Raw genomic sequence first — 27,819 nt, 5'->3', positions numbered from 1 at the left:
GTATATTTCCAGGTTCTCCTCCAGCCGTTTGGTGCAGTTGATTTTCTCCGTGACAGAGTCCGAGCCAGAGTACTCCACCAGCGCGCCGCCGAACTGGAACACCTTCTGGAACATGCTGACCACGAAGTTGCCGTTCAGGATGTACAGGCCGCTGGACGGAGACCGCAGCGCTGTCGAACGGGCCAGTCGTTAGTCTGGGCATCTCAGACATCATGGTCGTAAATAGCACACAGACCCCATGGTCGTAAACAGCACATAAACCATTTGTCTAAGGGATGCACGGTTGGGAAGGCATGAGCTCAGTAGAACGTTACAGTCCGGCCCAGCCGGTGAGGGCCGGGTCGCTCATGTTAAGATTTTAAGACTTTTCCGTTATATTGAACAGCCTCGAATCGTGCATCCTCCTCGCCAAAAATAATCTTATTTCACCTCAATTTCTCATTTCTCATTTTCTTTCTCATCTCAAAATATTTCATGCAACATGCTATTCTTGTCAATCATCACTTGTCCCAACAAAGCAAGCATCCCGTTAAAGCCATAAGGTCTTAGGATCTGCCTGACGACCGGTCGGGCACTCAGTACATGAATGGATGAGTCAGTGGTGGCTCTGATCCGCTGCCACCCGAGATCCGACCTCGTACCCTGGCCGTACTCGACACCGGCCCAATAGTACGGGCTCCATTTGATCCGGCCGGGGTCTGAGTGATACCGTTCACCCACACAATGGGTCGCCCGGTCTCTGAGTCAGCACCGCGGCACAGCCACCGGACGCCGGCTGTTACCGGGGCTCGGGGCCGCTTCAGGGAACGGGCCGCTTCGGTGGCTCAGAGGTGACGGAGGTAGGGAGGACATTTTGGGGACTGGAAAGTGGAAAGGTAATAGATCGAGGAGATACGGCATCATATATGCGAGATTCGAACTACACTTTGGGCATTCACCTGTATCCGGAAACAAGCGCTGCTGATAGCCCCGAGATTTTTCCAGAAGATCCCTCTATCGGGAAAGCATCTTGTTTAGAATTCAAGTTCACGTGAACAGAATTGATTGTTCCTATAGGTGGATAAAGAAGCTCACAGCGATAAGCAATGTGTGAAAGGCAGAATTAATAAAACATCACGGTGTTATCCTACATAATTAATCAGATTGACTGTGAAGCTCGTTTGCCCGTATACGCTCTAGTCAGCCTGCAACCGTTGCCTTACCGAGGTAGTTGTCATCCTTGCTGGTGTGATCGTGACTGCTCTGCTCCACCACCAAACGGGTGGCGCCGGCGGGGATCGTGGCCACCAAATTGTAGCCGTACACCACGTGCCGGGAGGAGCTGTCGAACTGCTGTCGTACCACTCGGCAGGTCGAGTTGTCGCCGCCACACACACCGCACAGGTCTGCGGACGGGGAGGGGAGCTACGGTCAGTATGGGACAGCGGGACGATACAGGATTGTATACAATCCTGTACTCCCGGACTGGCCTCTGAGTTATAACTCAGAGGCCAGTCCGGGAGTACACTGACTTGGTCTTAGGGAGTAGCGGTCAGTCAAGTCACCTGAGAGCGAGTTAAAATACGGAGGCAACAACGATGATCTAGACACTGGGCATTGAACAATAAGGAGTGCCATAGCGCCCCAACAAATGTCAAGTCATTGACCCATACCTACCATAATACCTCGCAAACATATTCAAGGAAGTATACGGCAACATAGCCAGGAGAAGCACATGTTCTAGATGCAAGGGTATATTTGCCGAATAAAGTCGATGTATCTCCATAAATGTCAACCGATGGCAGATCGCGCGTCCACAAGAGGCGAACTTCTGATCGGCCTTTAAGAGCTGCTGTAGTCAGATGGATCGATAGAATAGTGGGGTGGCCAAATAGACCGGCAAATACGGGTTTATTTCACTTTAGCCAGACGTTGATTGACAGATCAGCTACATCCACCGAACTGAGTTTGTCATTGTCTTATTAATGCCAATGCCGAATGTTCGCATTTAGCGATATGCTAGTATGGTATTGGAAGACGTAAAGCAGATTTGACGTATACACCCGATGACGCAAAAGGATTGCCGCACTGTATCTTCCAATGCCCCGTGGATTGAAACGCTGAAGGTCTGCCAATAACAACCAGCACGTGACATGACACAAGGCTGACGTCACGGGCTGTCACACGCAAACATTTACCCCAAACCAAACCCCGGCCTCGCAACAGTCAACACCCCCAACCCTAACACTGATCACGTGACCCGCCAAACTGACCAGAGCGGACGCTGGAGGCGAGCACGTGATCACATCCGGCCGGCATGCAGACTCCATTGACGCACATGTCGTCTGTGTCGGGAGTACACGGTGTGCCGTCTTCCACGCGCTCTTTGAGGAGGTAGTAGGCACTGGAGTCGGACACCCGACAGAACAGCTTACAGCGGTCCTGAGATTTAACTGTCGGAACAGGAGGGAAGTAAAGCGAGTCATGTTCTGAGTCATTGTGGGTGAAACTAACATGCTATATTTGCGCTAAATATTTACTCGTCTATCACGATTTCACTTCCCAGTAAACAGTTAAAACTGATTTCTTTATAAATTCGCTACCAGGTAACCCATCACCACATCAATGGACACCAAACAGTAGCAAACAGTCTTGTTATTGACGAACTGCACGCTGAAAGTCCAAAACATCTCGGAAAGATGACGCGTGCCAGCCTGCAGATGCCGACGCTACGTCGGTGTAAGCTTCCACCTGTCATAAGCGCTATGACAGACAAACAGCGCCGCGCAGACACAAACAAGCTGCGATGATTGATCTCGCTGAAGGTACGAGCTGATCGGTGGACCCGTGTTCCGGGGTTATGTGTCATTTTCACGGCGGCCCGGCACGTGTAGGAAGTGATGAGCCCGGGTGGCTGACAGGAACAGCGGAACAGTTCCACCCACATACCTCGGCGGGCAAGGAGGAACCACCCAGACATAACAACCAGTTCAGAGAAATTCGTCTCCGAGTGGCGTTTGAAAACTGTTGTTACTTGTTATAAACAGTACTTGAAAGGAACCTGCAGATGGGTACATTTGAAATACACGCGAGGAGTCATCTGTTTTGAGAAGATAATTTCGACGAGAATACATCTGAAGGAACAAAATCACATTCGAGAGCGAGGTGATATTTCAAACTTACTGCCGGTGTATTTCGGCACCCACTGGACGGTGGCCGGCAGTCCCTTGATGTTGAAGTTGTTGCCGTTGAAGCTGGTGCACTGAGCCTCTCGGAAGTCGACGTCGTGGGGCGGGCAGTCCTGACGATTGCAAGATTCGTACCTGAAAAAGGACGCAATAAAATCAATTGATACCATCTTCTCGAGATCGTACACAGCTTCAGATCGGCTAAAACGGTGTGCCACGAGCCGCCACGATGGTTCCAGCTTAACCGACATTGCCTAACATGTTATGAAAAATACCAATACCATTGAACTTTGTATTTATATGTTAAACTTAAAACCGTGATAGATTGCTTTTTTCAAACGCCACCGTTGTATAGAGTACCTATCCTAATGCATATATCCTAAATATGACCTAATGCCGCTCACTGTGCCGTGCCATCCTTCCCCACCCCGTCCACCGACCTGACCCGCTGGCCCAGGCAGTAGTCGCCCCCGTTCGAGGGTGTGGGGTAGTTGCACTCCCGTCGGGAGCGTCGGATGCCGCCGCCGCAACTCCGCGAGCAGCTTCCCCAGCTGCCGACAGGGAGGCACGTCAGTCACGCCCGTCCGGGCCGCCAGACGCCCAGCAGCAGCCCCACGGTCCCAGACCGGATAACAGCGCACTGCGGCACCACTCGGAACGGCCGCCGGCGCCCCCGAGACAGGAATGCATTTAAACATAGCTCTCCGGTCAACAAATACAACAGTTCGCAGCAACTTCGTGCCGGTCACCAGCGTTGCAAGAGCGCTGGTCACTAATAAACGGGCATTTACACCACACCGAAATGACCACTAAAACAGCAACAACAGCCACGGTGAGACATGCAAAAGACATTCAGAGCCTGAACTGTCTGCGAATAAAATACTGATTGTTTATTATGCTTAGAACAAACGCCAAACGATGACCAGTGACCTAAAGCTAAAATTCATCCGCATAGGCATCATTTGTTTCCTGCACATCAAAAACCCAAAATAGGTAAAGCGCAACTTTCCCCGTCCCTGTACGACACCATCCCTTTACAATGTATACCCGACTCTGCCCCTCGCCCACTCACGGTGACCATTGCCCCCATCCTCCGTGGACGGCCGGTCGGCTCTCTCTGGGGACACACTCTCCTTTGAGACACCACTTTCGGGGGGCGCAGGACGTCCTGTCTGCCCAGGGCATGTGCTGCGTGCGACAGCCGTCCTCCTCGGCGCCCGTGGTGCACCAGAGTCGCTTACACACCGGCTGCAGGGGGGGGGGGGGCACGGGTACGGTTAGGGGTACACACCACAGTCGATTACACAGTACACATACCAGCTGGAGGGGAGGGAGAACAGGCGACCGCAAAAGATACACAAAAGACGAAAGGCCTTCCGACTTGCAGTAGCTTCTACGCAACACCAGCGCCCTTCAGTATTGCGACAACATATTCTCCGAAAACCACACAGCTCTCCGGGAACCAGGAGCCAAGGTCAACTCCGGCTGGCGCGCGCAAGTGTCGATAAGTTTTGTGGCCGTGGCATCAGTGGGCCATCGGGGGGGGGGGGGGAGGGGTCGACCCAGGCACCGAACAACACTGTACCCCGGGGCAATGTGACCCAGGCCGACCGCTGGCGACCGGCCCAAGGATGTAGCATTAGGCAACACCATCCGCTCAATAACCGAATCCCCGCCCCCGGGCCCACTATTCCATCCCAGCCTGTTCCCGAAATATTCGCCATCCTATCAGAAGTTAAACGACACTTCCACGAGCCAACTCACCATGTACGGGCAGACTTTGAAGTGTTTGTCGGATGTACCGAACAGGAACTGACACTGCTGGCTGGCGTTGTACGTTTCACCGGGGTGTCGTACTACCTGGGTCACCTCCTCCGCAGCCCTCTGGCGCAGCTCTCCGATCGCCGCGCTCACAGAGGCCGACGGCTTGTTCTTCAGACAGCGCCCGTGGTCTCCTCTGCAGAATAGATAGGCAAGAACAAAAGTCGGGCATGGAATGAACGCCAAGTCCCGATCCAGAGGGTGGTATGGAACGTTTGGAAATGATGACTTTGTTTCTGATGAATACGTCAAGCAGGTTGATACCTATACCAAAGCGTGTGACGTTCCGGGAGTTAATGTGACCAATAAACAGTTAATGACGTCATGGTTTATTTATACTTACCTGCTGACTGGCATTGCTGCCTCAGTGCCGACTTTGCCGTAATATCTGGGGATTTGTGCTCATAATCGTCAACATTGCTGCATTATGTTGACACATTAATTTGCTACCCGACCGGACCGTACCCTGTATCATGAGACATCTGCTTTGACGGCGACTGTCACATCAGCGCTTCAACAATGCCAAACAGCTATTTACCGCACCCTTTATAGAAAGGGACATCAGCATCCTCGAAACCATCCTCGAAAGGAACGATAACAAACTGTGCACAATGTGGTAAATCCACTGCGCTAGACCTCTAATCAGCGAAAGGGTTCGACCATGCCATTAACGCACTGGCGATTTGAAGACAAGGTATGTATGTACATTGGGATCGACAGACAAAATGTTACGGAACCCTCAATCCACACAAACGGCCCCTGTTTGGGTGAGTCCCTCCGATTTTCCTGGAAGAACGTCTGCAAGCCGCACCCCACAAGCTGTGTGGAAATACTTATTGGTTTGTTGACGGGGATACTGACATTTCTACGGAATGGAGGGTAGTCTGGAATGTGATGCCATATTCGGAGGGCATTACAACGGTGTTTGACGGTGAGCTGAATGAATGAGGGATTCTGTCCTTCCTGTTGACTGCTTGCTTGCTTCTTGTTAGGTATCTGTGGTCGACACTCGGAAGAATTATTAATTTTGCTTATAATAAAAAAAAATCAACTTAAATGCGCGACGAAAGGTCATGATGTTTAACAAAATACATTCACTGATTTTGTATGATGGCTTAGGCGTCATTCAAATTTCAACCCATGGTCACTGGTCACCAGCATCGTTTCTACCTGACCATACAATACCACTCGCGCCCATAACCTGTACATGTACTCTGCATTGTGCACGCCGCACAATGCACAGCGTCCGTGGTCGCTCGGTAATGACCTCTGGTGGAATGAGCGGCGGGCGCCCCATACACCTGTGGGGGCGCGACACTTCCACGAGCCAACTCACCATGTACGGGCAGACTTTGAAGTGTTTGTCGGATGTACCGAACAGGAACTGACACAGGCGTCTGGCACTCCAGCCAGACGCCTGTGGCGTCTGGCTGGAGTGCCGTCTAGGGAGACTATGGGGTGGTGCAGGGATCTCACGCAGCCCCAGTTTGTTCGCGAGTGTGAGACAGGTCAATGGGATGAGATTCGAGAGGACGAGGCATGGAGAGCGACAGTGGCAGCCTTGCATGGATGTCAGTAGCACCGTACGTCTTTAGTAACTCCCGATGAATAGGAATACCGGCTAGTTTTTGACCAGGTTAGATCGTGATCATTAAGATTGGTGGGAGATGTGATAACAGCAAGGGTGTTATCTAACACCAAAACACTTAGCAATCGGCACGGGCACTGGTCCGCAAAAATGCACTTCAAAGGCTGACGGGCCACTAAATTGCAAAAGGATGCTGAAGATAAGGCGACAGACAAACTCCTTTTATTGTCACAGGTGGAAGAACATCACGACAATTTATTGTGTTTGTAACTTCTTGTGATAAACGTTATGCATGAGCCCATGACACAAGCTATTGATTTACGATATCCGTCAGTATTCAATCATCCCCGTCAAGAAACCACAGCCAAACCGTCTGATACCTTCACCAGCTGTCAAACGTAATCCCTTCAGCCCGTCCCGCGACCCAGACCGGAATCACATTTCAAACACGCCGCTGCCCCGTCCGACACCCATAACCCAGTTATACGCTCATCTGAGATGAGCTACCGCGCGCCTGGCCGGCCCCAGGCTGCCGTTGTGAGGTCTCTATAGCTGGTAGACCCTGAGCGGCAGCATTTACGGGTCGTAAAAGCGCCAGGTCGGCGGGCGGCGCGGTGGTCGCGCCGCCGGCTCAACACGTGCGCCCGACTGTAAATCTGCGACCGGGGAGCGGCTTCAGCGGGGAGCCGGCTGGGAGCGCCGCCACGGGAGGTGTGGTGGTCTTGATATAGGCGGAAGAGAAGACATAGACACGGCTTTAGCAACGGGCAACGGTAGCGTAGGTACAAAGTGTCGTATTCTTTTCATGGAAATAGCCTCACTTGGTCAACTGAGCGCGCTAAATGTTTAGTTTCATTAGCAAAAGTCTAAAAAAAAACCTTGAGAGTGAGTTGCGAGATGTAATTTTGATACGACTAACGTTTATCAATGCAGCCCTTGAAGTTGACTTTCGTAAGGGCTTCGACTCTTCATGGTTATCGACATAAAAGGATATCCTAGTGAAGCTGGATTCCACTTGCGGTGTTTCTTTGTAAAACCGCGATAGCTGACGAACAAGCAACATCGTCAGGTGCAGTTCTCTATAAACTTCAAACAAAAGTCGCAAATGTGGCCGACGAAAATGTCCGACAGGGTGGATTGACACGAATACTCATGATAATCACGAACCATGGAAAACAAAATCAGCCATCCATGACGTCCGACTCCGCCTGAGAAGCTTTCCGATGTTGCAGCGCCGTCATTATTTGTAGGCACCAACACATAAAAGTCATGGCATGGTCACACATTGTTTGCATTGCAGGACGAGTGCCGGAAACGTCACAGAGGGTGAGGGAACCCTATGGGCACACAAACTTATACGCTAAGCAATCAGCGAAGCAAGACGGAACGAGCGTACGTTTTTAGCGGTCAGTGCTCTAATGCTCTAAACAAGCACCATTCTATTTACCTAGTTACTTCTCAGAAACTGCATCCTATGAATACTCACTTTTCTTTCCAGGCACTTGGACTCGGTATTCGGTAATCCTGAAGGTACTCGGTACTCACAAGAGGTACCCGGCACTCACTAGAGGTACCCGGTACTCACTAGAGGTACCCAGCATTCACTGGCGATACTCGGTACTCACTGGAGGTACTCAGTGAAGAAGTGTCGACTGCAGTTGGACCACGCCCAGGGGTGGGTATCGTGATTAAGCATCCGTGACATGGCGTACTCGGTCTTGTTCTGTCCCATGTGCGGCTTACACTTGACGTCGTCGTCATGAGGAATGTTCAGTCTGCCGAACAGCAACACAATGGGTATATCATCGGCGACGACGGTTAGTTGATTTATTATTCACACTCAACATCGGAGTGATACAGTGATATCGAGCGCATGTTGTAATGCTGGTATGCGGAATGTGGATTATTCTGGTTGCGCTTATCATTTTTAAAAGCGATTTCTAAAGGCATGTCGGTTTTGGCAGTCATCAACAACAATACGGTGTTTACAAGTTATGAAGTACACAGTACACACGGCAGACAATATCAATACAACATGATAGCAAATACGAGCAAAACATCTCTTAGCGAAGTGCTTGCTTATGATTTGCACTGAAACTAAATGGAACTGACGACGGAAGACGACAGTGCCGGAAGACTGGCATTGACGACAAAGCCATAAATAAAGATTCATCCTTGTTTGTCTTGAACGCACCCAGGCAAGCATTTAAAGGTGATTAACACAAATAGCAAGGACCTTTTGCAAAAAATTCCGCAACTCAGGTTTGTTTTTAGATAGAAAACATAATTCTAACGAACAAGTCTTCAGCTGATGAACATAAACCTCCAGTTAAGCCGTAAGAAGACATGAAAACAAACAAGAAAAGAAGCTGATGCAAAGTGAATAGGTAAAGCACAGTAAGAGGTAGGTATTTTTTTTTGCATCGATCTCGTCAGATAAATCATCCAGTGCCAATTACCGCTCAGCCAACTCATCACAATCGTCTAAAATTCAGAAGTAATTAAGCTTCAATCATCCCCGATGTTCCTCAGATGAAACATGTTGAAAATGCAGCTGCAAAGCATTGTTCACTTATAATGCCATAATTATCACGATAGTTATGAATGGTGATGTTTTCCGATTAGCCTCTAGGATCGGAAATATGTATTCTGCAGTCCATATATTGTAGTTAATATTGTTCAACCTTGTTTACTGGATATAAAAACATCACAATTATACGCGATAAAGCCTGCAGCTATGTACACTGTAAAAAAATCGACTGCTTGTGGCGCGCGTGTCCTCCCGCTACTCACACATGTCCTCCCGCTAATCACTTACACATGTCCTCCCGCTAATCACCCGTGTCCTCCCGCTAATCACTCACACATGTCCTCCCGCTAATCACACGTGTCCTCCCGCTAATCACTCACACGTGTCCTCCCGCTACTCACACGTGTCCGAGCTCGTGGGCCACGGTGAAGGCGGCACTGAGTCCGTTGTCCTGGACGATCGAGCACGAGGAGCGTGGGTCACACATAGTGCCCAGTTCGGCCAAACCCAGTGTGTCGCACTGCAGCGAGTTACGGCAAATGTTCTCCCTGTAATACAGAGGTCAGCTTAGGTCAGGTCATGTCGTGTCACACTGCAGTACGTTACCGCAGGTATTTTCCCTGTAATACAGAGGTCAGGTTAGGTCGGGTCAGATCACACCGTTGCAACTGTGGGCTGCAGTACCTAGACGTAATGGGGAGTAAACGTCAGGCCACGTCAGGTCAGGTCAGGTCAAGCCACATCACTATAGATTAGGCTACGACAGATATCCTGTGGCTCGTATATGTGCTAATGCCACCTCAGGTCGGTTCAGAAACATGGCTGTGCCATTTTCGTAACGTGTGGACAAGCGAACAATAACAGAAGCCTGAAGCAATTACCGAGTAAGACGAAAGGAGCAACAGTGATCCGGAATTGAAGCAAAATATCGCTCATAATAATAGTAATCCGGTTATCAATTCAAATCACAATTACTTCTTGTCAGTGATCAGTGGTCATGTTATTACCCGAAACAAGATTTATGTGCGATATACAGTCTCGTCGAATCAAGCGTACTTTAATTAGACGTGACATTGCTGGTAAAACTGATGTGTTGATGATAAAATGGAACTGAAACGCACAGATCGTCCAAAGACAACAAGTCTCCGGGCATTTGTTCAGCCCGACAGCCTTTCTGGAATGCGCACGGTAACGTCCCTGAATGACGCTGCAGGTTTGCGTAAGTTTCTGTCGCATTCAGTCAATATGCCAAGCACGCATACCAACAATGGGGAATTATGAGACTGGTGGAATGTCCACTATTTCAATATTGTCAGAATCTGCAGCAAAACAAGCTTTAAGATACCATATAAAATATCAACTCAGTCGGAACGGCACGCAATAACTCTGCATCGTATGTCACATTATCCGGTGCAGTAAACGCTTCCTTGTTACCGCATAAAATATAAATCACTCTATCGATCGGGCCGTACTGCAATCTTGTAAGTACCTTTCTCAATCGGTGAATTCAGCAGCCTATGTTAAAATCGCGGTCAATTTAATGGGCGCATCACCTTTGCGTCGTCTTCTCTCTTCTCAGAAGGTCCGACCTCGACATGGATAACCCGGCCTCCGCCGCGGCCACGTCACTCGATTCACCGTTCCCGTGGTGGACACGTGCCTTACATGCCCTGTTATGCACCGACTGCTGCAGATGCCGAGGGCCGGCCGTGTTTTCCGGCCCTTATGAGTCTATCTGTGACCGCGGAGCGCGGACGGCCGGTGCCGGACGGGCTCCCCGGCGCCCCGGCACGGGACTCGATCTGGTCATCAGTGACCCATCAGCGGGGCAACAGGACTCATCCCGAATGGACGACCACCAATGTGGGGTGTAAATGTGAGCCTGGAGCCAGCCTCGAGCCAGCCGCTGCCAGCACTGGATGAAAACAAAGCGTTTCTAGCGGGGCCAGGGGCTGGGCGAATGTGACTGGGAATTCAGTGAAGCGGAATCCAAAACAACTGTTTGCATGAAATCCAAACATTGAGCAGCTTGCGATAGATACGGCTGAAAAGCTACGACAGTCAGGACTCGTCTGTTGTCAGGTGATAATTGCTGACCATGGAAACACAGCCTAAATATAACTATAACTATATTACCGCATATAACGTAACATTAAACATAACATTAGTCGTGTATCAACAAATAAATATGTAATGTCTAGCGACAAAAGGTAAAGGTGGGTATGTCAGACGTCTTGGCATGCATCGTGAAAACCAGGCAGGTATGTAGATACTTTTATAACCGAAGGTTTGTTGTCAATAGTTAAAACACTATTCTTTAGAATTGTGTTTTTCTATTGAAAAACAAATCTGAGTTCCTTGAAAATTTGGCAAAAGCTGCCTGAGATCTAAGCAGTGACAGCTCATGCAGTTGACAAATGTCCCTACTCCCTACCTTGTTAGAAGGACCGCCGTGTCGAAATGAGCTTGACTGTTGACATCAGGGTCATTCAAGGTCTGCTGCCACTTACAGAACCTGTAACGAAATGAGACATTTTTACCACAACAAATACGAAATACTTCTTGCATCGAACAGCTGAACACTTGAACGTAACACTTGATAAACTCACACAACTCAACATTCTGTGCAAATTAAATTCGGTATCACAGCATAAACCGTGCATGAGCACGAACGCGTGTACGCGCCCTGCACCTGTAATCCCGACCAAAGTAGTAAGAGCCTACCAGTTTGCTGTTTGCCTCTTGTTTAGCCAACATGTGGGTGGCAAGAATAGGAGGCTTGCTGAGCACCGTTCGGCCGCGCTGAGATCACCACCATTCAGACCGACGGACGCGTGTACACTGACCTGTGCAAAACTGCTGACGCCGACTTGCCGTTCTTCCATGAGGCCTGCTTGTTGGCGTCTAGCACGTCTTCGTCGATGAGAACAATGCGAACCACGGATATTGTTATAGAGTTGCCAATGCTGGGATCCTTGTATATACGAGATACCTGAAAAACATCAGTCGATCGGTCAGTCATTACCTATGGCACATGCTGATTGCTGAACCATCTTTGATAATATAAGATAAACGAATAATAATGTTCTCCCGCTTATATCGACAAGGACATGTTTGTTTAATTTGAACGCCTTGTTTACGAATAAATATTTGTTTATTGACCAGCAGCACTAGTCACCATGCTGCTGTTTTATCAGTCATTAAACGCTGTGATCCCAAAGACCAGTCATAACACCTGCTGCTGCATGTTTATCCATTCTCTCACCTTCCCGGTACAGAATTTCCACGAGTTTGCCTCTGAAGTCCATTTCTCGGAACACACCCTCCTAGATGTTTTCTTCTGACCTCTGAGCCATCGCTACCGTTTTGATAGGCACCATTACCTACCGGGACGACGCGGGGGATCCGCCGCCGTATTTACGATAGAGGCCTGCTTCCGTGTCCGATCAGCACGACTGGCCGCCGCACCTCAGGGGAAGGGGGGAGAGGGGGGGGGTCTCACAGGGCACAGAGTGCTAACACACCGAGCGAGACGTCTCGACAATTGACGTCATCCTCCCCCCCCCTTGCGGACGCTGACGGGATCATCACACCTGATGACACCCACCGCTCAGCATCAGCTCAGTTCGCTGTAGGGGAGCGGTCGCGCGCGTCGTCTGTTGCGTCAGGGATGTATCCCGGAGATCGCCTACCCGGTAGGTCATCGCGGGAAAGATGACAATAAATAAGCATGCAGTCGGCTTTTCCAGACTGAATGTCTGCCTCGTCGTGGATCTCGAGCTTGCTGCAGACTGCATGGAAGTACATGACAATTTATGGCAAATAGATGACAAGGCTTTACCTAAAATGGATGTGCTCTCGTGACGAGTTATGAATCCATATGTCGACTACGCTCGAGAGGAAATCCTGCATCATCGGCTAGCTAGGTTAGGACGGTTAACAGCGCGCAACTGGAAGTTTATAAAACCATGAGACTGGCCGATGCTGCAACTCGCTGGTATCGCGGTATTGATAAAGGTACCATCTTTGTCCTTGTCCAGAAGATATCGGCGCCTCGGCGAGAGAAATGACGATGTCAGCGCACAGCCTCATGCGCCACATAATGAACGTCTCCTTATGCACGCGGACGTGCCGCAAGAATGCCGTGAGAGCCAACTCCGTGTGCTAATACACCCGTCCCTCTGCAGGGGACAGCTAAGTGGCCGGGAGGGAGAATCAATCACGAGCCGCGTACCTAGTGACCTCTGCTCACGACGGGAAATGCTCACAGAGACCAGCGGAGCTGTGTGTTTTGCTTGAAGTTGGCTGGAATTTCATGACATCATTAAAACGTAGGTACTCGTATACGTGATTTATCGTAGGCATAAGAAAACTTATTTTGATAGCACCGCGAAATTAATCCTCATTCTTCAACATACCAAACTGGATTTTTAATTTCAGTATACCTAAATGTCAGAAGTCGGATCTAATCATCGACAAACATACAAAATCTACATTAGGTAATTGACAATCCAGACGCAGTTTTTAGTTTTTACTTACTGTAGACATGAGCGCCAGGATGTATTGTTTCAGCTGACTGCCGTGGTATTTGGCCATCTTGGAGTCGGCCGCCACCATCACCTCAACGTAATAGGGCTCGCTGGTGGAGCGGCGACTGCGCCTGAAGTCGTCATCCTGGGCTGCCGGCAGGGCAGGTCAGAGGTCAACAGCCAGGGGTCACCGAGGCTTACCGGCACGGCACGTGAGAGGTCAACACTCAACAGCCAGGGGTAACAGAGGTTCACTGGCACGTCAGGTCAGACGTCACCAGTCATGGGTCATCCAGAGTCATTCTCAGGTCAGGTCAGAGGTCAACAGCCACTGCCAGGTAAGGTCAGAGGTCACCAGCCATGGGTCACCCAGGATCATTGTCTGGTCAGGTCGGATATTAATGGTCAGCACTAGGTCAGGTCAGAGGTCAACAGTCAAGTGTCACCGAAGGTTTTTGGTCAGGTCGGAGGTCAAGAGTCATCTGTCGCCACCTGCGAGGGATATGGCCAATGGCCATGGAAGGTCGGAGGCGCATACAGACTGCAGGGCTGTTGCCAGGTCAGGTCAAAGGTCAGTGACGATAGGCCACGCACGATGGGCAAACTGAGATAAAGAATAAGGAGTCAATATCTTCGGTGGATATATTGTGAGCCGTCGTAACGAAACAAAAATAGGTACATGGTTGCTTCATCAATAATACCTATATGGTTTTTAGGAAAAGGTAAAATGAATATTGCAAGACTTAAATCGATAATATATAGCCTCTTTATTATCAAATTAAGAGACGTGCAGTCCCATCAATAGAAGTATGCATAGCATCTGACTAATTAATTTAAGAACTGCAATGTCATGCTATAAACCACCGCTTTTAATGCATCCAGTTACTTTTACATGAGCCCGTTTACCACGATTCTGGATGCTTGGTACTTTGGGATGTTCCGTCCGCTTATCTGATAAAGCTTAATAGCTGCATTAAATTTAAAAATGTGGTTGTTGACAGCCCACGATCCGCTTATAGCACTGCAGCATCAGCAAAGTCATATTTACGGACCGGGGAGCGAGACTGTGAATCGATGCCAACAACCGACGATAAGCCGATTGACTGGCTGGGTAGCATTTCTCGAACCGCTCCAAATCCTCCACTGGGTAACAGCAAATGTCACATCTCACGGCTGTTTGCCTAAATTTATGTTGAGGAGTGACATCCGTAAACCTATTTGACACACAGGTACTTTAACGATTTCTTTTATTATCTGACGATACCCACACAAATAGCCTGATAGGTGTAAAAACGTTTTTTTCCGTTATATGGTTGCAAGTATGGGGTAGGCTTCGATCCCACCCCAGCAGAGTTCCGACCCGTTGCCCCGTCCCGGACCGGCGCGGCCGTCGCGACGCGTCGGCGCCGTCATGTCCCGCGGCTGACCTGAGCCCAGCGGCGCCGTCGGGTACCGCTGCAGGTGGTGGGCGCCGGTAGTGCTCTGAGGCGCTTCCTCCGACGGCCAGATCAGGTAGCTGCCTTCAGAGGTCCGGATATGACCCGTCTGAAACACGAGAGAACGAGACACGGTCAGGGTGACACGAGAGAACGGTGATGAGTAAGCGTGGGCTGCTGTGTTCAGTCATAATAGATTTATGGCTTCCTGGTCGTTTTATAGTGGGAAAGTTGTACTTTTTTAGGCACGCAAGTTAATTTGGTCGCTGTGGTCACCTCATTCGTTCGGTCACGCACTGCCAAATAAGGGGTCACGATGGTCACGTGATGAAGAGCATATATAGAGCACATCAAGAGCAGATCTGAGACGCGCCGAGTAGTGACCGACGTCGAGACGACACACTCTCAACACAAAGGCTGCGCCCTATCAAGCCCAGTCTCCAAACAGAGCCACAAGTGACGCTGGCGACAGCCGGTGGAACGGGACCGTTCCTCCGTGCCGAGTGAGGCTGTCAGTACAGTCGTCACCGCTGCAGACTGCGGCGACGGCGACGGCGACGCCCGTCTCCACTCCTGTCGGGCCATGGTGGTCAGCGGGCTCCCGCTTTGATGGACCGGCGACGTGTTGGTAAACTACGTCAAATCCTCACGGGATGAGCCATGTGACCGAGTGACTCATCAATAGTCGATAGTCGCTTAATAGTCAGTAGGGACAGTCACTAGTGCTCAATAGTTTACATGGTCAGCGCGGTAAAGCCACAAGAAGTGATTGTACATAAAACACCCAGTCTTTTACAGGAGTTCAGCACTTATGTCTGCTGTATTAATGAGAAGACGTTTTTGGCTGTTGTATCTCGTAATGTCGCTGCCCGCCCCTCGGCTGACGGGACAACGTGATAGGATCGCTGTGAAAATGGGCGCGGACCGAACTCAAAACACAGCTATCGACACCCGTTGGCTTTTACCGCGCAAGTACGGAGGGAGGTTTTCATGTAGAACACAGCGGCGAGAGGACGGGTGTGCCCGTGGACGATGGTGATGGGACTGATGTAATATTAATACGTCAGCTTTGTAGCCTCAATGTGTTTTGTGCATAATGCTTGGGCAGAGTCCGTATGGATATTTACCTATTCGTACTTGCATGTATGTTTATATATGCTTAGGGCACGGACGAGCAAACCCCGTTTTTGCCAGCAGGGAAAGGTACAATACTGGTTGGGCTGACCTTTTTAGGCTGAGCTCGTGTTGACGAAATGGCAATTCATGCATCACCCGTCTGAATTTCTTCAAGTCAGTCCCGAACTGATGCCTTGCTGAAACGATATTCCTCAAATCGCCGGCGCAAATAAAGCGTTGGGATCTGTTAATTTCAGTTTGTGTATTTCAACCGTATACTTCAGTTTCCAGCTACGAGAGCCGAAAGATAAAAGGAGCTAAAACAGCTGGTAAAGACAGAAACTGCAATCTCAATATTATCATATATTTTATCCATTGTTTTATTTATTTGATAGCAGCCAACTTACAACACCGGCACGTTCGGGTCAGGTCAGCAGGTCACACGAATCGCACGCTTATGCGACGGCCTCGACCTCGCAGTAGAAGCCGGGTCCCGTGATCGACTCATCCGAGCGGAAGACCACCTCGAGGGGCCCGGACACTGTCTGTACCGGCGGGCCCTGCTGGCCACAGTACTTCCTGCCCAGTACCTGCAGCCAGTCGTACCCGCAGCTGCTGTTCGCCTCCACGTCAAACTCGCAGCAGGCGAACGTCATGCTGCTGACGCCGATGCCGGGGCTGAGGGTGTAGCTACAGTTGTCGTAGTTGCCGTAGTTGTTCGGGTAGTTGGGCGACTGGACGGTGTATACTCCCGGAGACAGGGTGTGCGTGCCGCACGAGAGCACGGTGCTCGTTCCGCGGGCCAAAATGGTGGGGTCGTCGATCTCAGAGGACGGCTTGGCCAGCGCCAGGGCCGCCACGGAGCAGAGAAGCAGCAGGGTCTTCATGTCAGCTGCCTGGGCGGGTGCAGCGGAGCAGAGAAGTCCTCCACTAGTGACAGAGGATGGAGTCGTGAGACGTGGCTGAAGGCGGCGAGGACTGCACTTATATGGCGCCCGGTAAGGTGCACTGTCACGGCACAAGTGTTAACAGTCGTCTATGCGTTATGATAAGCAATTTCTTTGAAAGGCTGGCAAAGTGTGTGAAAATTGCTTAGGTGACCGAGCAGACGCCTCTGCACTCCACTTGTGCTCTGGCTCATGTCACGACTGATTGACAGGTAATAAGACGTACGACTTATTAGACGGAAATGACGAATCAAAACTGAAATATCATCACTTTTTCGAATCGTAGGTACAACTTAAAGCTATATCATGTGAATCTCCGAACATAAAAGCGGCGATACAGGATGAACGAACTACGAAAGTGAACCAACTGATGGCTTCACTTCATTGAACAGGGGAGCGTCGTAAATCAGGCTTAAAATTGTATGGTTAGGCATAAAATGTGAACCTTATGTCAATACCCCAGAGGCAGACGCAATAAGTTAACCCTCGCCGGACCTATTGGTTTTCTACATACGCGCCGGCCGAGGGGAGGGGGGGGGGCGGGTACGACCCCCTCGCCATTTCGCCCCTGGTGGAGCTAGCGTGTCGCGAAAAAAAACGAGCGTGTGCGCCGTTACGAGAAGCAGAGATTGGTACCAGATTTTAAGGTCTTTGGTCAGCCGGTCACCTCTGAGGTCAGGTCAAGTGCCCCGAGGTACGGTTCAGTTTTTGGTGAATAACTTCGCAAAAAACGGCCACAGAGCCGCGATTTTGGCAGCATCGTGATCGCCTCGCTCAGGCGCGTCGAATGATGCACTTTTTGTTTAGGTCAGGTCAACTAAGGGTGTGACCACACTCAGCTCAGGTTACGGTCAGGTCAGCGCCCCTAGGTCACGAAGTTGGTCGAAAGAGGTCATGTCGCATATCATTCGATTCGGCAGGTCTTTCTGAGTCCATTGGTGGCTTTCCCCACTCGCTAGCTCAATTTGATCGGGAGTTATTGACGAAAAACTAATATGACCTTGATGGCGTCATAAATGACGTCACACAAGGTCAACATTGTTAAAGTGACGCATCTAACCTTGCAAGGAAAGCATCAAATCACGATTCTGTGTGCTCGAGATAGTTGGAGATCGTTCCCGGCGCCAGAATAGCAGTTTTTATTTTTCCCCATTGCATTGACTTATAATGGTGAGGTCACGAAAATGACCTGACCTCATATGACCTTTAGGAAAAATCCGAGATATACAAGTTGTGAGACTCGTAATGGATACTAGATCCTGCAAGTTTCATTTTCCTGTGAAAGCTCCTCTGGCAGTGAGGGCGTTGCGAAGTTGCGACATCTGAAGACCGTGCAGAGGTTCACTTATGACGTCATAGGTCAGTGACCTGACCTGACCTGAAAATGTGGTTGGTGTCAAAAGATCCGGCTTGAATCAAAGGTCAGGTATGCCAAGTTTCAGCTTTCTATAGCCAGCGTGATCGGAGCTATCGCGAAAAAAACCCTATCGGGAGAGGGCGGCACCCGCTCCCCCCCCCCTTGGCCGGCGAGGGTTAATACACATAAATGGAAATGGAGCGAGAATGTATAGCAATTTTAACACGCATTTTTTGTGGTCGACTAAATGAGTGCACGTTTATTTGTAAGGCTGTGGCCATTCAAACCTTAACCAAGAAAGTGAAACTGCGACTGCATGTTCAATCAAATAAGCATATGACCAAGAAAAAGTGAAAACGCGATTTGTTCGAAACTTGGTCATCGCCATCTCCGTTTATACAATGCTATTCAAAAGAAGTTTAGGTCAACGCAATATCAATGTAATCACGACACTTGACGCATCCAGCTAGAAAGCTATGCAGAAATAGCCTGATTTGTGTCTTATTAAAGGGACCCTCCCACCTTAACATTAGATTTGAGTTGAGATAGCCAAAATGGGGTCCCTGGCTCACAATTAGGGGAAGTTGGGGCAATGCCAGAGTTGGGGCAAAGCCGAAATTCGAGATATTTCGAAAACCGTAAGACATGGATGCCACCTTTCAGTGATGCTCTGAGGCTTAAGTGACTACAATTATCGCATGTTTGTTACGAGTCGTCATTCGGAATACTTCGGCTGTGAGGGCGCCAAGAGCGTTTTCAAGGTACGCGTTCCTTGTACTACATGCGCCTTTGAAGCTGCATTTCTTACTCATTATGCTACCGTTTGTCTGGCCAATTCGGTCAAGTAATCTTCAGCATGTCTTTGCATAAGTGTGCTGCCTATTTGAAATTTATACGGCACGTTGAAAAGTTATGGGCCTGCAAATGAAAGTATGGCTGGCTGGGGTAACGCCGAAAACGTGCAATTACGCACGTTAAAGCACGCTACGTGGACTTTACTGCTGTAGAATAGCAACGCGAATTTTTAGTCACACAAATTACACTTTCAACCGACACAACGGCCTGTTACCTATAAGGAATTATTTACCTGGCATTTTCTTATTATATCACACAATTATAACTTCCAGTGTGCACCAAGCGTCCTCAAGCTCTTAAAACGCGTGTCAGCTTTGATAAATTCTGGATAAAGTTTGAGATAAAGTGGCAAAACATCAATGCCGGCATTCCCCGTAGATCATTTCTCCCATTTTCGGCTTTCCCCGCAGTCCGGGGCAACGCCGAAAAAGTCACTTCTTTGATATTTTTAGTTTGTGCGCTTAACGGTATGCGAATTCATCAAATGCGCCTGATATGTTTGAAAGGCAAAAGACTGGCCTCTCGAATGACGCCAACAAGAATAGCTTATGTTGTCTACCTTGCGTGCTACGGGCGTCAGAAAAAAAGTATTCGGCGTTCCCCCAACTTCCCCTACCGGTTTCGGCACTCACAGCATCGAGAAATGCCTTAAATCGGAAATATTAAATTTCAAAATTGCAGCATTTTGATTCAGAGGGGCTAATGCATAGGAATACCCCTCTGAATGTGTGACGTCAGCGCAGATATCTAACGATTTTTAAATGTTTGACTAAAACGTTTTGTAGCACGCGGTGGTATATGCTGCTTTGCGCGCAACATCTGCCGCGAACGCCGCACTTCCAAAATGAAGTCGCTAGGAACAGCGGAGATCCAAAAAAAGTAAACAAAAGTAAAAGTCTTATATCTTGAAAACCGGTGAATATTTTTCGGTGAAATTTGGTACATATTCGTTTTTGCTCTTTCTGAATCGAGCGACATCACTTTCATGCTAATTCATTAACTTTTTTGAAGGTGGGAGGGTCCCTTTAAAGGAAATAGTTCACATTCCTAAAATTAGTTTTTTTCAATGGACTTATGATTTTTTTATGCTCGAAAGGATCAGAGAATAAAATAAAATATTTTTATTAAAAGGATTATTTTCTATATTTTAATATAGGAAGAACTATATTTTACATAAAACTATGTTTGACGCGGAAGCTTATTGAGCGTTGGCCAAGCATATTGCGTAGTTAAAACCTACGCAAGCTGCATTGGTTATAAGCAGCATGATTGGCTGACGATGACGTCACTGCATTCTTCAGCAAGGCACGCATTCCTCTGCAAGGCACTCATGAACGAGAGCTGGAATATCTTTGTCTAGGGTGATCGTTGGACCGTAAAAGCTCCTGATTTGTGCTATAAGCATCAACTCAAGCTACGAAACTGCTATTCCAGTTCAAAACCCGATGTTAAAAATGAACTTTTTCCTTTAACGAATTAAGATTCCAAGACTTTCTTAAAAATTATCTATTGCTTTTCTTACAATCATTGTAAAACCTTATGCATTTACAAATTACACATGCGTCATAGGTACTCCCGAAAAAGAACTATTTGAGACGTTCCTCACTGCCGTGTCTGAGGTAAGGACTGAGCGAAAATGGTAACGTCAATCAATACCGTCAGGTGACGTCTTCCGAGGCACCTGTGTACCAATTGGAGGGCGGAACAATAAAGTTGTCACACCTGCGCACATGTGAAAAAAATGATCGTCCAAGACCGTCATTTAGAGTATAATGACGATGCATTTCAGGTTACCAGATAAAAGCGGGTGTCTGACGAGGTCTAAGCATTCGAGCCTCGCCCTCTTCGAGACTTGGACATTCGAGCTTCCTCCTCTCCACCGATTACCACTGACAACACCATGAGAATCCTACTGGTGAGCATTCTTCTGGCGGTGACGGCCGCCAAGCCGCGGCAGGTGTCTCCTCTGGACCAGTGGGTCACTGAGGCCCCTGGCGGCAAGCCTGAGGGACAGTGGATCACTGGCGCTCCCGCTCCTCCGGAACGTAAGCCTGGGTTACCGTGGGCCTCTGATGAGCTTGCCTCCGACAGTCGCAAGCCGGAGATCCCTGTTGACGACAACTTCGAGTACCGCAACCCGTCAGTCACCGACGACGGCCGTGAGCTGTTCGAGTCGGACATGGTGCTGACGGCCGAGCAGCGCGACGGCCGCCAGGCGGCCACCAACCTCTGGACCAGCCCCGTCAACTTCGCCATCAGCTCCAGTTCGTCCGCCGACCGGACCGCCATCCTGGCCGGAATCCAGCACTGGCGGGACCACACCTGCATTGAGTTCAACGAGGTGGCCGAGGGCTCCAGTGTGCCGCACATCAAGGTCATCAAGTCGACCGGCTGCTGGTCTCACGTCGGTCAGATCACCTATTCCGGAAGTCAGGACCTCAGCATCGGCTCCGGCTGCACTGGCCTGGGCACGGTGGTCCACGAGTTCGGCCACGCCATGGGCCTGTCGCACCAGCAGTCGCGCAACGACCGCGACAACTACGTCACAATCCTCTTCGAGAATATCCAGGACGGGAAGGCGTACAACTTCAACAAGAAGTCCACGCCCAACAACTACTCGGTGCCGTACGACCTGACCTCGGTGATGCACTACGGTAGCACTTACTTCACCAAGAACGGCCAGGACACCATCCGTGTCAACAACTTCCTGCAGGGAGGTCTGATCGGCCGCCGTGGGGGCCTGTCACACCGCGACAAGCAGATCGCCAACGCCATGTACAACTGCGCCGGTAGCTGCTCCAGTCCGCCCACCTGCCAGAACGGCGGCTTCGTCGGCAAGACCTGCACGTGCGTCTGTCCGCCCAACACCTCCGGCGCCAACTGCGAGACGCTCAACGGCAGCTACTACCCGGGGGTCGACTGCGGGAACATCGACATGACACAACCGGGCACCATCACCACACCCAATTACCCCAACAACTTCCCCAAGAACGTCGTCTGCTGGTGGGTCATCAACGCGCCGGCCGGCCAGCAGGTCAAGGTCACCGTCACCGACATGAAGATGCTGCACCGCTCCAACGGCAACTGCTACTGGGACTTCCTCGCTATGCGCTACTCGGGCAACGACTTCGTTAACGACCAGAAGGCGTGCAACGAAGAGCTGAAGGGTCAGAGTTTCACCTCCACCGGTAATCGCTTCATCATCCAGTTCCATTCGGGTAACTACGGCTGGTACCGCGGCTTCTCAGCCAACGTCGAGTTCCTCGGCACTCCGGCCACCACGGCCGCCACCACGGCCGCCACGACCCCCACGACCAGCGGTCCGACCGTGCCGGCCCGCAACTGCGCCGGCACGCGCCGGGCGCCACTGCAGCGCGTGTAAAACACATGATCGGCGCCTGTAGCCAGAACACGTGTAATCCACACGTGTTTGGAGCCCACACGTACCGAAAATACATTGTCTAATGCAAATCGATCGTCTTTGATATGTTCAAATGAGGTTGCCGGCTCGGCAGATCAGTGCCTTCCAAGCAATCTACTTTTTAAAACATTTAACGGAAATGGGAATAGAGGCATCGGGTAACTTCGCAAACTGGATGAACGAGAGCGACAAATAAAACAAGCAGTACTAAAACAACCGGCTTATGTATGATCCTAATCGGGCAAAGTTCAACAGAACAATGGAGACTTGCTGACCGATATCAAGCATGGATATTACAAGAAGAGACAAACATCAACAAAGTAATAAAAGCGCATGGGTACTTGTGTTCCACAGCGTGCACTTTTCCGCGCTCTCGGAGGAGAATCAAAGTTTGCATAGTATCCAATGCAAGGAAAGGTTGCATGTGCATAATTGCGGTGCCACGGTTACTATGTTGAGCTTAGACGGCTGCTATGAAAGCAAACAGGGCTGGTGTTTTGGATAAGTTTATCGCATCGGCGGCACCCCAAACAGTCGGCGGTCGGGTGGTTCCGAGAGTTTCCAGAAACGGCACCCAATTCCACAGAAGCCAGACTCTTGCATCATCTTCACAGACCCCGGCTCAGGCAAAGTTCCAGCGGAGCTCCGAAAAAAAAGAAGAGAAACCGTGCCCGTGTCCACGATATTCGCGATATCCATATCGAGAAAAGCAAATGATGATGTCATATGTATTGCTAATGTCTGGTGTGTAGGGTTCAAAGATTTAAAATACCGTCAGTATACTCGTAGCAGGTCACATGTCAAACCGAAAACAGTAAGTAGAAGATCAAAGTGCCTTGATCAAAGTCATGTCTTTCAGTCAAGTCTAGCAATTTCTGAAATCAGTCATGGTCAACAAAAGCAGATTAAGTCTTCCGGCCACTGCACCGTCGTGTAGAATCTGGAAGCTATTCGTAAAGTTTAAGCATTTTCCCCACCGAATATCGAACTTGTGGTCCATTTTGGTACCCTTAAATTTTCTGTGCCATGCACGGAGCTCACGGAGTTGGCACACACAACTGCACATAAGTATTCATTCAAGTCAACTCATCGCATTTTTCGTACAACTGGGCGTACCAAAGCGACACATAAAACCCATCAGAGAGCTCAATATGCAGAACATTATTGATTATGCATATTGCCAACGTATCGTTGCGCCAACAAAAGCATGGACTCGTCTGACAAAAACAACTACCTTACATGTATAAGGTCGGGATTTTTTTTTCGGTAGGACTGCAAGAAATAAAATATACATGATACAGTTTGCATTGTGATAGGTGCCATTACCTATATATACGTACTCACAGGGATGTCCTAGTCACAAATCAAAAACAGATCACGACGCTCTGCATAGCTCTACTGCACAGTGCACAAACTCAGGGTTGAACTTTGAAACCAGTCCACATATGCTTCACCATAGCTTATTGTCTGTTGAGCTAACTAAATAACGGGTAACGACAGGAAATAGACTGTGGCGGGTGCAATGAGGGTGACAATTAAATGCCTTAAATTTTTCACGGATTCTCCATCCCATTTGTTCCGTGGGAGAAGGTTGTGTGAACTGATACCGCCGATAAGTCATCATATAAAAAGAATCGCGTGACTCAATCGACAGAACAAAGACGGACGCCAAAAAGACAGAGCCACCTCACTAGACGGGGACAAAACAATGCCGATAAATCACGTATATACCACCCATGAACACCATGATGTAACCACTGATGGATAGATCACCGTCTTCCCGCCTGTAAAACCAGCATTCTTTTACAGTGCCAAACAACTTATGACTTCACCTTTTCTCATCCACACTTTCTCATGGACGCTGTTCTTGTAATTCGTGACACCATGCACGTGGGAAGGCCATGTCAGAGCATCACATCATCACATCATCCTATCCCACCTTCCTATCAGCTTCTTCGCGTTATGCTCCCCCGTGCTCTGATGTTATCTTCGTGTGCAGGCTGCAGAGTCTCGCATCGTCACACAATGCCCCCGTCCCGGCTCAGCTCAGGCACCGCTCACCGTCTGCATCAGTGTGGCCCCAGGTCACACATAACCTCAGCTCCGAGTGACAGATAACTGTCATCTCGCGTCAGACGCCCGTGACGTTGGCTACAGTCTGACTTGCGAGACGTGCGCATGAGGTGTCGGAAAAAGATGCACCCTATGACAAGGGAGGATGTGGCAGAGAGGGAAGAGACAGGACAGGACAGGAGAGGAAGGAAGAGTGGGACAGGACAGCAGAGAAAAGGACAGGGCAAGGCAAGCTCGTGGTAGTACACAGCAGGATAAAGCAAGACGAAGAGGTATAAGGTCAGAACGGGTTTAACAGGACGGGACAGATCCGATAGCCGGCCGAGATCCATGCTTACCGTTAACACCCGCAGGCCTTGCAGACCGTTTGGCTGTCAGCTGCCACGCACGGTAAGCCAGAGCTGTGAGCGGGCTGCGACGGATCGCTCGCTCATTCCGGTCATGTTTCTAGGATAAGATCGCCGCGTCACGCCGCTCAACGCACGCACGTTTGTGCCGAGACCGATCCCCGATAGCCTGGTAAGTGCGCGCAAGAGTTGTGTCGACAGTTTTGACAGCGGCAGGAACGTGACGGACTCATTGCTGAAGTGCGCCCGCGACCAGGGATCGAGCAGGCTGCAGTAGCATAAATTACACCCGCACACTCTGACTCGCATAGATTATACCTACAAATGAACAACGGATAGCGTCACAGCGTCAAACGATTGAAGAACACAGAGGAAGCACTTTTAACTTTCGGCTGAGCTAATAAGCTTCCGGACAAAAACACTCGTAAGTAGAAAAAGGTTCCTTATAATCGAAGCTAATGCAGGTGAGATAGAGATAACTGATTTTGCTTTGAACTTTATAGTGAAACCTGATTACACATGCTTAGAACCGCATCAGTGTAAGCTCAGACAAAATTGAATATTTTTATCTTCATGATGATATTGTTTAAGTAGACAGTCCGATAACAAATAGGAGTGCAATGTAGTGACATTAATTATGCCTTGTGCCTACACATATTGCTTACATCACGCTGTCAAGTTGGTGTGACGGGGGTATTGCCTGGCACATTGCTGTGCCCCTTTATAGTTAAATAGATGCAAGCCTACGCACCAGTACGGGCTCGACCACAGCATAACGGCATTTTGAATTTGACTCACTAAGAAATGTAGGCATGCCATATCCTGAGAGGCTTTATATCGCTAAAAATAGACGATACCTCTCGGGAGCGATTTGACCATGTTTTGACCGGCCACGATATAAACCACTCCAATGTCACCAGATTCTCATTTCCCAGGCCATTTCAGGAATGTCAACATCATGCACGCCGTGTTACCGTGTACCCACCGAATTTCAGCTGTAGTCTGTGTCTTAGTCATTGCGTGGTTCGAGCGATGATGGTGCGCGTCGTATTGCGAGCCAGGGTCTTATGGCGCCGGTGAGTCGGCGGAGGGAGAAATTGATCAGCCTTTGTCTAGGGTTCAGAATGACGTGATATGACGTGATATGACGTGTACAGAGGTATGATCTAGGCTAATGTGGTGAAGCCGGGCAGTGCGCTCCGGGACACGAGCGGGTACGGGTGTGAATAGAGGCATCTGAGTGTACTGGACTTTTGGCATTACTACAAGCTATTTCGGCGACCATGTCACAGGAAAGCGCTGTGGCAAGTTCTGCGCTGGACATGCGGCTAATCCCCGAGTTCGATGGCGGTAACGCCTCTGTGGAAGAGTGGCTGGATAAGACGGAGCTCGTCTGTCAGCTGCGCGGAGTGTCCGACATTCAAACCGTCGTCCCCCTGCGGTTGACCGGCGGAGCCTTCAGCGTCTACCAGCAGCTGAAGCCCGAGGAGAAGCTGCAGTACTCTGCCGTCAAAGCTGCCCTGCTGCGGGCGTTCGCTGTGGATAAGTTCCAGGCGTACGAGGAGTTCACGGCGAGAAGACTTCGTGTCGGCGAGAGCGTCGACGTCTACCTGGCAGACCTGCGGCGGCTGGCCTCCCTGTTCGGCGGGCTCGGCGACACGGCGCTGATGTGCGGCTTCGTGGCCGGTCTCCCGGATGCGGCGAGGCATACCTTGAGGGCCGGCTGCCGCATGGAGAGCCTGACGCTGGCCGAGCTGGTGGAGCGGGCTCGGGCGCTGATGGCAGAGAATGCCGTCGCTGCAGCCGCTGCCGCCGCTGCGCCGGCCCGTTCCCGCCACACGCCGGCGTCATCACGGTGTTACCGCTGCGGTCGAGCCGGTCACTTCGCTCGTGACTGCCGGGCGGAGAGGAGAGCGGACATCATCTGTTTCCGGTGCGAGCAGCCAGGACACGCCGCGGCACGCTGCCCGGAACGGATGCCGGGAAACGCGTCAGGAGAGGCGGTGTCTGCGCCAACCTCCTCTCGGGCAGCCCAAGAGTAAGAGGCGCGCTACCGACGGTGCAGCTGCTGGTGAATGGGCAGCGCAGAGTGGCTGTCATCGACTCGGGCTGCAGCTGCACCATCATCCACGAGTCGTGCTGCGCGAGCTGGAGACGGTGCGGCGTGACTGTAATGGCCGTCAACGGGTCCCGGCTGCCAAGCAGCGGAGTAACGGAGGTGGCGGTTCAGCTGAAGAGCGGCGGGCCCGCGGTGACGCTCAGCGCCGTGGTAGTGCCGGACAAACCACTGGGCGTGGATATGCTGGTGGGGATGACCGGCATCGCGGCGCTGGGCGGGGTGACAGTGCGGGCGGCGGACGATGTGGTGTTCGGTGCCAGCGAGAGGCCCGACGTGGCCGTGCCGGGCCCGGGAGGGGTGCCGCCGCGATGCAGCGCCGTGACGCCCCCGGCGTTGACCGTGGAAGAGCGAGACTTCACGGTCACTTATGACGCGAAAAGTCAACACTGGACGGTGGCGTGGAAGTGGCGGAACGGGGCGGAGCCAGGGTGCCTGAGGAACGGTGTCCCCCAGTACGGCGTGCCGGCCGAGGCACGGCAGGAGTTTGATGCTGAACTCCGTACATGGATCGAC

The 27,819-nt window shown here is 50.3% G+C and overlaps 3 protein-coding genes across 9 annotated transcripts in view; 2 read left to right on the top strand and 1 right to left on the bottom strand.

Moving 5' to 3' along the window:
- Positions 1-27,819, bottom strand: part of LOC122381781 (A disintegrin and metalloproteinase with thrombospondin motifs 20-like) — an 87,948-nt gene that overhangs the window by 18,594 nt on the left and 41,535 nt on the right. For all 7 annotated transcript variants that reach the window (XR_006256578.1, XR_006256580.1, XR_006256579.1 and 4 more), the window contains exons 3-15: positions 15,063-15,180; positions 13,646-13,785; positions 11,953-12,098; positions 11,541-11,621; positions 9,508-9,654; positions 8,202-8,351; positions 4,932-5,124; positions 4,240-4,415; positions 3,608-3,718; positions 3,163-3,302; positions 2,253-2,432; positions 1,203-1,385; positions 1-170 (exon numbers count right to left, since the gene is read on the bottom strand). Coding sequence is in view for 4 of the 7 variants with exons in the window: in XM_043366406.1 (XP_043222341.1) it covers positions 1-170; positions 1,203-1,385; positions 2,253-2,432; positions 3,163-3,302; positions 3,608-3,718; positions 4,240-4,415; positions 4,932-5,124; positions 8,202-8,351; positions 9,508-9,654; positions 11,541-11,621; positions 11,953-12,098; positions 13,646-13,785; positions 15,063-15,180 (1,935 nt within the window). In the remaining 3 variants the exon portion in view is untranslated. The remainder of the gene's footprint in view (positions 171-1,202; positions 1,386-2,252; positions 2,433-3,162; positions 3,303-3,607; positions 3,719-4,239; positions 4,416-4,931; positions 5,125-8,201; positions 8,352-9,507; positions 9,655-11,540; positions 11,622-11,952; positions 12,099-13,645; positions 13,786-15,062; positions 15,181-27,819) is intronic.
- LOC122381782 (blastula protease 10-like) lies at positions 21,193-22,819 on the top strand. The gene has a single exon (XM_043366408.1). It carries the CDS (start codon positions 21,247-21,249, stop codon positions 22,726-22,728), a length of 1,482 nt encoding a protein of 493 aa, XP_043222343.1. The 5' UTR covers positions 21,193-21,246; the 3' UTR covers positions 22,729-22,819.
- LOC122381783 lies at positions 26,471-27,242 on the top strand. The gene is made up of 2 exons (XM_043366409.1): positions 26,471-27,142; positions 27,215-27,242. Exons 1-2 carry the CDS (start codon positions 26,471-26,473, stop codon positions 27,227-27,229), a joined length of 687 nt encoding a protein of 228 aa, XP_043222344.1. The 3' UTR covers positions 27,230-27,242.

The sequence above is a fragment of the Amphibalanus amphitrite genome, unplaced genomic scaffold, assembly GCF_019059575.1.
Source record: "Amphibalanus amphitrite isolate SeventyFive unplaced genomic scaffold, NRLGWU_Aamphi_draft 000127F_arrow, whole genome shotgun sequence".
Lineage (NCBI taxonomy): Eukaryota > Metazoa > Arthropoda > Thecostraca > Balanomorpha > Balanidae > Amphibalanus > Amphibalanus amphitrite.
Note: the sequence above shows the minus strand (reverse complement) of the source record. Positions and strands in the feature narration are given on the sequence as shown.

Excerpts from the sequence above, each read along its gene's own strand:
- LOC122381782 (XM_043366408.1), top strand. The coding sequence starts at position 21,247 with ATGAGAATCCTACTGGTGAGCATTCTTCTGGCGGTGACGGCCGCCAAG.
- LOC122381783 (XM_043366409.1), top strand. The coding sequence starts at position 26,471 with ATGTCACAGGAAAGCGCTGTGGCAAGTTCTGCGCTGGACATGCGGCTA.